The sequence below is a fragment of the Carex rostrata genome, chromosome 11 (assembly GCF_964058835.1).
Source record: "Carex rostrata chromosome 11, lpCarRost1.2, whole genome shotgun sequence".
Lineage (NCBI taxonomy): Eukaryota > Viridiplantae > Streptophyta > Magnoliopsida > Poales > Cyperaceae > Carex > Carex rostrata.
In genome coordinates, this window is record NC_135928.1 from 3,089,815 (window position 1) to 3,099,952 (window position 10,138).

The 10,138-nt window shown below is 34.7% G+C and overlaps 1 protein-coding gene across 1 annotated transcript; it reads right to left on the bottom strand.

Annotated features, from left to right (window-relative positions):
- Window positions 1-435: 435 nt before the first annotated feature.
- On the bottom strand, window positions 436-2,911 carry LOC144561493 (polyubiquitin). Its single transcript, XM_078310458.1, has 2 exons — window positions 2,791-2,911; window positions 436-2,004 (listed from the first exon to the last, which is right to left on the bottom strand). Exon 2 carries the CDS (start codon window positions 2,002-2,004, stop codon window positions 631-633), a length of 1,374 nt encoding a protein of 457 aa, XP_078166584.1. The 5' UTR covers window positions 2,791-2,911; the 3' UTR covers window positions 436-630.
- Window positions 2,912-10,138: the final 7,227 nt, after the last annotated feature.

The following is a 10,138-nucleotide window of genomic DNA, read 5'->3' on the forward strand; positions in this document are numbered from 1 at the left end:
GCTGAAACACAAATGTTTCAGTTTTTTGTTTGAGCAGAATAAGGTACATGTTAAAAATTATGCTCAAACACAAAACCGAACTATAACAAGTACTCGTCAAAAGCAAATTACGTTTTCCTCGTAAATATACAGATTAGAAGGAACTTGAGAAATTTCAAACAGGAGAAAGATTATATAATATATAGAGCATTAAACCCAGAAAGATCACCATCTTCAAGATCAAAAGAGCATGACTAGCAATCTAGGGATGAACAGATTTTTTTAGGGAATGACTGGCAGTCCTTTGACAGAACACAATCTTAAAGAGATTCAAAGAGTCGCAATTTCAAAAGGCAATCCAGAGGCAAGCAGCAGCAATGCCAATATTACTTAATACAGGGACAATATATTACCGAACATATAACATGTAGGACACCAGATACAACTGACACAGTATTACCTAACATAAACACCAGGGACAGTATATTACCGAACATATTACCGAACATATTACCCAACATATAACAATATTACCTAACACAGTATTACTTCCAAACCGCATACATGAAACACCAGATACAACTGACACAGGCCTTTGCCAGACCTTCACTGGACCAGAAAGAGAGCAGTACAAACGCGCACTAGACTCACTTAGTTACCGCCACGGAGGCGAAGAACCAAGTGAAGGGTAGACTCCTTCTGAATGTTATAATCAGCCAATGTGCGACCATCCTCCAGCTGCTTACCCGCAAAGATCAGCCTCTGCTGGTCCGGGGGGATACCCTCCTTGTCCTGGATCTTTGCCTTCACATTGTCAATCGTGTCAGATGACTCGACCTCCAATGTGATGGTCTTACCGGTGAGAGTCTTGACAAAAATTTGCATACCACCCCTGAGTCTGAGCACAAGGTGGAGAGTTGACTCCTTTTGAATGTTATAGTCTGCCAAGGTGCGGCCGTCCTCTAGCTGCTTGCCGGCGAAGATCAACCTTTGCTGGTCTGGTGGGATCCCCTCCTTGTCCTGAATCTTGGCCTTGACGTTGTCAATGGTGTCAGAGCTCTCCACCTCAAGGGTGATGGTCTTGCCAGTGAGGGTTTTCACAAAAATCTGCATGCCACCACGGAGACGGAGCACCAAGTGGAGAGTCGACTCCTTTTGGATGTTGTAGTCGGCCAGGGTGCGACCGTCCTCTAGCTGCTTGCCCGCAAAGATCAGCCTCTGCTGGTCCGGTGGGATTCCCTCCTTGTCCTGAATCTTGGCCTTGACGTTGTCAATGGTGTCAGAGCTCTCCACCTCAAGGGTGATGGTCTTGCCAGTGAGGGTTTTCACAAAAATCTGCATGCCACCACGGAGACGGAGCACCAAGTGGAGAGTCGACTCCTTTTGGATGTTGTAATCAGCCAAGGTGCGACCATCCTCTAGCTGCTTGCCAGCGAAGATCAACCTCTGCTGGTCCGGTGGGATCCCCTCCTTGTCCTGAATCTTGGCCTTGACATTGTCGATGGTGTCAGAGCTCTCCACCTCAAGGGTGATGGTCTTGCCAGTAAGTGTTTTCACGAAAATCTGCATGCCACCGCGAAGGCGGAGCACCAAGTGGAGAGTTGACTCCTTTTGGATGTTATAGTCGGCCAAGGTGCGACCATCCTCGAGCTGCTTTCCAGCAAAGATCAGCCTCTGCTGGTCCGGGGGGATGCCCTCCTTGTCCTGAATTTTGGCCTTGACATTGTCAATGGTGTCAGAGGATTCCACCTCGAGGGTGATAGTCTTACCAGTGAGTGTCTTGACGAAGATCTGCATGCCACCGCGTAAACGGAGCACAAGGTGGAGAGTCGACTCCTTTTGGATGTTGTAGTCGGCCAAGGTGCGGCCATCCTCGAGCTGCTTACCGGCAAAGATCAGCCTTTGCTGGTCTGGAGGGATCCCCTCCTTATCTTGGATCTTGGCTTTTACATTGTCAATAGTGTCAGAGGATTCCACCTCAAGGGTGATGGTCTTACCAGTGAGGGTCTTGACAAAGATCTGCATCTGTTGGGGGAAATAGATAAAGAGACAAATTAGCATCACATCAGAAATCAGAAACAATACTATTAATCAGGCTGCAGCCTAATGGAAAACCTAGAAAGAACCACACTACTGATATAAATCGGGACACATTTTAGAAAATAAAACATATCAAACACATGTTATCTTTTATGACAGATCAATAATTTTCTAAGAGGTCACTAATACAGAACAAACATGAATTTTTATCAAAATAAAGATCTAGAACTTCAGATTAAAGAGACCAAGAAGACTTCTTTGGTTATTATGCTCCACTAAACCATATGATACAAGCTAATCTCTTAGTTAAATCCATAAAGATATACCAAGTGCTAGGCCCAATAGTAAAAATATTGCCAAGTTAGCAGTAACTAATGACCAAATTCATTACAGCCCAAAATTGATGTTATTTCTTCTTCCAACCAACTCTCCTCAAATACATCTCTTGAAACGAGACCCCAAACATTTTCTTAAAATCCCCTTATTCATGTTTCTCCAATTCAGTATCCTTCAAAAATAACTCGATTTATTTGCGCCATCTGGTAATTAACTCCCACAAACAAACACATAAAAGGTCGCTCAAATTCATTCACACAAGTTTGGGACTTAGGGTTACGGGCTTAAAGAGAAATCCGTCGCCAAAAAATCAATCACAATCGGATTTCCTCAAAAATCAGCCAACATCTATAGCTAATTCGTAGACTAACTACCTAAGTTACAAAGAAACTAGAGATTGTTTAAACAATAGAGAGGAAAAGAGAAAGAAAATACCTTGTAAGTGAAAGAAAGGAGCTCCGGAGAAATTTGTGAGTACTAAGATATATTTGATGGATTGGCCAGCGATCCAAGCTCCCTTTTATAGGCCCTCAGGGAGTTTGGTGACCGCCCTGTTGAACCTACCGCCTCAAGTAATTTTCTATTGTTGCTTTGTCAGTGACCGTTTCTAACACGTCTCTAGAGATATCTTTAGGTGGTGGGAAAGAACACGACGGTGACCAGATAAAGATAGGAACCAGAATGAAATCTCTCTAGAAGATCCCGGAACAAAGATTACGGTATAGCACAAGGCATACATCTTATGTGGGCCCCATGTTTCCTGGAGAGATTTCAGTCATTAAATAAATTCCCGGTTCATAACATTTCTTCTTGCCATGAAAGTCACGCCGAGTAAAATTATTCGATGAACCTGGAATAAAGAGTAATGTTGTGATCTCTCGGTTCCGTTACGATTCGTAGTATCACAGTTTTGTTCATCCTGGTTTATCTAACAGTTTCAACTTACTATATATATATAAAAAAAAAAAAAAAAATGTTGTTGCTATCTTTGCCTTGCCAAGGAAAAGTAGTGCCGAATATTAGGTATTGCGAGAGAAAGGGTAGGTAGCACAATTGGCCAGGAAGGTGTCCTAGAGTTGTTATATCCAAAGGTCGAGAGTTCGATTCTCCCTCACGAACCTTGGTAGTTACTACCAAGTTTAAAAAAAAAAAAAAAAATTAGGTATTGCGACCTCTGTCCATAACGCGGGAATCAAATCACCTGCTACGTTGTGTATCGGGTCAATCTATTTATTAATTTCATATTTATTTTGAGCAAAGCTAGAGTGTGATGTGCTCATCAAACTAAAAGTATATCAGATCGATTTTATATGTCGAATCTAAACCGTTCAAATTCATATACTTCATGAGTGATGCATGTATATGCAAAATTTTGAAAGTTTCGAATTCATTTGCTACAAGGTCAAGCAGTCAAAGAAATAAACATTTTGTAAGTTAATTTATAAGTTGTTTTATATATTTAATTTTAATCATTTTCTTTGACTGCTTGACCTTGTAGCAAATGAATTCGAAACTTTCAAAATTTTGCATGTGTATATATCACTCATGAAGTACATGGATTTAAACGGTTTGGATTCGGCATTTGAAGTCGATTCGATATACTTTTGGAGTTATGTTCACCAAATTATCTTAGTAAACACATCACCCCTTAGCTTTGCTCATTTATTTTTATTTGAACAGTCATCTTTAAATATTAATTATATTTTTTTTAAACTCAAATACTCTAGATTCTTTAATTATAACTGTTTATATCAGAGCAGACATAAAATAAATTCTACTCACAGGGTGGCAAAAGATTTGATTCCAAGTAGTAGTTGCGAAAATTAGGTATTGCTGGGGTTCATCGCTCCGTTTAAAATCAAAATAAAAAGATAAATTAAAATTTTATTCGGTTTTAAAAAAAATAAAAATATAATTAAGTGGATCTACATAAATTTATCAAACTGAATTAAAACAGAATTGAACAAATCAAACTAAATTTTAATTTTTTTATTTGAACCGAAATAAGAAGATTAATTATAAAAATAAATATTTTTTTATTAATTGTTTCATTTTTTTTTAAGATGAATAGAAAAATTTGTTTGAACTGTCTAATTGGTTTTAAACCGAACCAAGTTGTATGCATTATCTCTATAAATATTTAATTTCTTTTAATATTTGATTCAGACGGGAGACAGGTTTAAAAATTTTAGTCGGTCCGGTTTAATTGGTTTTAAATAAATAAAGGAAAATCTCGCACCGCTCTGACGTTCTTTTCTTTGCCAAGCGGAAAAGGCCTCTCTCAGTTCTTCCTTTTCCAAGGTAAACTTATCAATTTTCAAAACCAAACTGAACAATTAATACGTTTAAAAAAATGAACTGAAGCCTACTGAACCATTTAACCGAAAAAAAAAAAAATTGTTTAATTCAAACTCTCTCAGTTCGGTTTAAAACTGATTAAACCAGAACCGATCAACACCCGTAAGTATCAAAGCACCAAGCGTATTAGGTGATTGTACATTGTAAAATACTATAGTCTCATTTGATATTTTTTTATTAAATAATTAAAAATATGTTTATTATATAAAAACTTAAAATTAATTAAAAGGCAGAAATAAAACTAAAATTAATAATTGTTTTAAATTAATCAGGTCACATTATATAGCAAACATATACTTTGTGTAAAAAATTTCCAGTATTTTATTGGACGAGTATTTGTGGGTCTTATTTTTACCAACATTGTATGTTGAATTTACGATAGTTTTCATGAAAATTGTTATGAAATAATGAGTGTTTGGATGCATCAGATTTTTTAAACGATCTTTTGTCACAGAAGCAATGCTTGTTTCGATTTTTTTGCCGAAATTTTTAAATATACCATACTTCCAAAAAAAGATAAATTAAACAACCACGATTTCTGAAAAATTTGAATTTTGACATGGCCGCATCTAGGGAATACGGCCACCCCTTTTTTTCGTTCAGATTGAACTGCCGCACAAGAAGAACAAAAAAAAAAAGGTGACCGCATCTCCTAGATGCGGCCCGCAGAAAAGTGGCCGCACATAAAGGATGCGGCCGTGTCAAAATTCGAAATTTTCAAGAAACGTGGTGGTTTGATTTATCTTTTTTGAGGTTATGATATATTTAAAAATTTTGGGATTTTTTGATATCAAAAGGTACCGAAGAGGGTATTATTGTTTTTTTTGCACAATATTTTGTAACATCGGTTTAGATTGTTAATCTATGAATTATTAGAGTACATAAATAAGGCTAAAAGTAATCGAAGTAACTTTTAGATTTTTTTCAAGGAGAGATTCAATTACATCATTTTTTGGTGATACCGTATTATACTCTATGTTTTCAAAGTCCAATCAGTCGATTCAAACCGTTCAACATGATAGATATGTTAAAATGTGCTTGCATATCAAAATTTACATTTTTTTGAATTTTTTTTATTATTTATTAAGATGGGTACAAAAATTCAATGGTCTGAATATAGCGATTTTATTAAATACTTAATAAATAGTAAACAAATTCCAAAAAATGTAAAATTTGGTCTGCAAGCACATTTTAACATATCTATTATGTTGAACGGTTTGGATTGACTATTTGAACTTTGAAAACTTTAAAAATTGAGAGTGTAATTCAGTATCACCAAAAATGATGTAATTGGATCCCTCCTTTTTTTTCAATTAGCAAAATATATCTTTAGTTTAGATTTACACGGGCCGTATGACAAATGTCCGGTGTAAAATGCGAGAAACCAACGGTGAGTTTAATAAGGATCACGCTTGATTGCTAAGTAAATTAAGTTGCTTGTTTCATTTAATTTTTTATATTTTGCACTTTATTTGATAATTTAAATTATATTTAAAATTAATTCATTTTAAAAATAAGTTGTCGGACATTAAATATATATTTGTGATAATGAGCTTTACAAACAAATAAAAATGTGAAATAACTTAATTCATATGAAGATATAAAGTAAATTTATTCAACATTAAATCACATCTTGCTCCATTCTATTTTTTTCTATTTTATTTTTCATTTGTCAGCTTATACTTAAATTAAAATATTTACATCTCTTACTTCACAATCAGACATTCAAACATGCCCAAATAATTTGTACGCCAACATAGTTTAAAAAAATTGATGCTCCAACTAGAATTTTCTTTCCCCATAAAATTGATGCTTGGGAAAAAAAAAAAATTCCCTGCTGTTCGGGGAAACATATCTCCTCAGGTATTGTATCCTACAAATATATAAAGAACGGTTTGGATATGTGAGGTCTGCTTTGAGATATGTGAGGTCTGCTTTGAGATTCGTGCCAGGTTTAAGAACGGTAGTTACTATTTAGTAATTCTACGCTCATGTAATATAAGGGTATACGGATTCTCATGCTGGTAATTAATTTTCTCACTTTACGGTATCCACGATACTTTATTTATTTTTTTAAATGATAAGGTTCAATTTAAATTGCGGTTAGTAGGTCGATTGTAGGCCTCTCAAATCATGTACAAGATATTTGTTGTTCTGATTTCAGACTGAGCCCAGTATTTCTTATTCTTTATAGTTTGGGCTGCGTACAGCCCAAAACATTTAAAGACTGGATTTTTCTTAGCACTTGATAAAAGTATCTGTATAGTAATAGAAATTTCTGAATTAACAAGGAACTTTTATTAATCAATCATATAATAATTAATTTTCTGTCAGAACGTTTATATCTCTCCTGTCCCTTTTTTAGTTCACCTGCATCCTCTTTTGTGAGCTGAAAGAAATATGTAGCCAAGCACCAAAAAAGAAAATCAAAAGAAAGAAAAGATCGCAAGAATTGCAAGGTCCCGAAGTAAAATATACAGGAAATTGCAAGGTGTCAGTATAAAAAAACCACGAGGGATACAATCATGCAGCACTGCAGCAGCCATGAACAATCAAGCAAGCGAAGGAATTAACGAAGCATGCTAAGTATATAGTAGCAAAAAGTATAACCTAATTAATAATAGATAAAATTCGAGGGAGAGCCTTAGTTTATTCTATAGTATATAAACATAATTTAACCCGTGGTATTAGATACTACAAAAATATGTTTCATTCACGAGGATAAAAGATAACTATTATCGAGAATAAGTCAATATAAATTATTATTTTTGAAAATATTTATATTAGCGATAGAAGTATTTACAAAAATACCTATATTGTTAAGCATTTTTACTCTCACAGATAACATATTATTGTGGTAAAATATTAAAAATTAACACTACTGCTGCAGTTAGGTTGGAACATGGCACAGTATTTGTGAGATCAAGGAGGAGAATTGTCTTTAAGAAAGGAATTATTGGTTTGAAGACAATTAACAGGTTCAGCTTGTTTTGCCTTTGCCATCGGCTAGAAAGCAAGACCGATGCCGTTGATGCTTTTGCCAACGGTAGCAGGTGCAAACCGATGGTGATCAGTGACCTTTTCCATCGGCAAATTAAGTGAACAGATGGTAATCTGTTTGGCGCAATTTAAGCTGCTGCTTTGGTTTTCCTATCGGTAGCTTTGGTCAAGCCGTTGGCAATAGGTTCTGGTTATTTCAATTGAAGCTGCCGGATTTAATACTCCTTATATCGGACAAAGAAGAAAACCGATGGCAATTGGTTTATGCGCTTTGGATTATAGCAGCTGCCTAAGGTTGGGTTAAAATGCGCCGATTCATCCAGAGCTCATTTCGTGAATTGAGAAAGAGAAGCTCGTTCAGTCTGTCTCGCTATTGTCTTTTACTTAGTTTTGTTTAAAGTTTGCTCTTTTTTTTTTGAAACTTGTGAGAGAGTGTTATTGGAAATTTTTAGTTTTTTTGTACTTGTAAGACTCTTTGATTTAGTGAATTTGTGTCGTGTGCTTCCGTGGTTTTTTTCTAAAAGAATTTTCACGTAAAATCTTTTGTCATCTCTAATTTATATATTGTGCTTATTTGCTTGTTATCTTGATTTCTTGTGTAATTCTCCATTTATTTCCTTACATCTTTATTAGAGCATTTAGTGCTCAACAATTAATATCAGAGCATTGAGTGCTCTCAACATAAAATATGCAACAATTGTTCAAGAATTGAAGATTTGTTACGTCTCCTGGTCTGTTCAATGCTGTTGATACTTGATCCTTTAATTTATTCTTGTCACATAAAAGCAAAGATACAGGTGATTGTGGGCACAAACTATATACCGAATTTTGAGGAGAAACAAACAAGTCCGTGACATGACATTGATGACAACAACAAAGAAAAAAAAGGCTGTTTTTTTTTTTGAGTAAAGGTATGAGGTCAAGCTTCAACTATTTAATATTCTTATTATTATAATAAATAATTTTTTTCATTCTGATTTCGAATTAATGACCTCTCATAGAGATACCATGAGCCTTTGTCACTAGATCAAAGATTGATTCTTTGATAATGCTTTTTTTTTTTAGTCGTAAATGGTTTAAAGAAAAAATGCAGCTTTTGAGTATTGTAAGGTAGCGTTAGACCTTTAAATTTTGTAAATTTGGTGTTATGAATTTATTTTTCCTATGCTGCAACAAAAGAAAAATCAGAGAAGCTGTCAGAAATCTGCAAGACCTACCAAACAGGGGAGCGAGCTGGAAGTCGGGGAGTCGAATAGGTAGAATCCGTATTCCGTAGAAATACAGCTAATGCTGGGGCCCGGGGACCACCTGTCTGGAAAGATACCTACGGAGCATGGAAGCTCACCAAAGAAGTGAAGAACAGGGCTAACACCTTGTTTGGATGGAGAGTAGAGGGAGGGAGGGAATGGAAAGGAACAAAAAATTTTCGTTGAATTATGTTTGATTGATAAAATTATATCGAAAGTGAAGAGTATAGGACATGAAAGGTTTAACCTTGTGTCATTATAATTCATAGAATCGGTTTCCCTCCCAAATTGAAGTGTAACGGATGAAAAGAAATTTTATTACAAATATTTTAAAAAAAAATGACACAAATGTCCAATTCTATATCTTACATATATAATTCTCATACAATATTTTTTCCTCAAATTTACAATAGTTACCGAATTTCTCATTAATCTCCTAAATTTTAATGAATCAAACAATAAATAAAGTAGAAAAAAAGTTAAATTTACTTTCTCTCATTAATCATCAAAATATAAAAATGTTAAATATGTTAATCTTCATTTCTATTCCATTCCATTCCCTCTATTTTTTACCTCCCATTCCTTCCTCTACTCTCCATCCAAACAGGGTTTAAGTGTAATAAAGGAGCAGATACCGATATCTCTGTCAAAAAAAACTATACAATAATTGGCGTTAAAGCTTAAAAGAAAGACAAATTATAAATATCAGGAGCCAATGAGATTAGAAAGAACGGCTAGTTTGGGAGAGAAAAGGTGCAATGCCCAAATAAATTAACGGAATTGGACTTCAAAAAAAAAATATTATTATCAACAAAATAATGTCTTTATTGTATTTTTAAATTTAAATTTTAAATTGAAATTCAAATGATATTACAATGTAAAAAGTGTTAAAATACATAAAATGACTGCAAGGAACCGTAATAGATATAACGATTTTCTTGTAGGGGTGCAAACAGAGCGGATGTTACCCGTCTGTATTCAAAAATTAGATACGGATATCTGATATCTGAATATCCATGCCGATACGGATACGGATACAAATACGGATATGATTTTAAATTTTAATTATTCGTATTCGAATAGTAAATAATATTATATAGTTTAAATTATATTATGAAAAAAAATTATATATCTATAGATATTGGATTCGTATCCGTTTAATATTCGTTATGTATTCG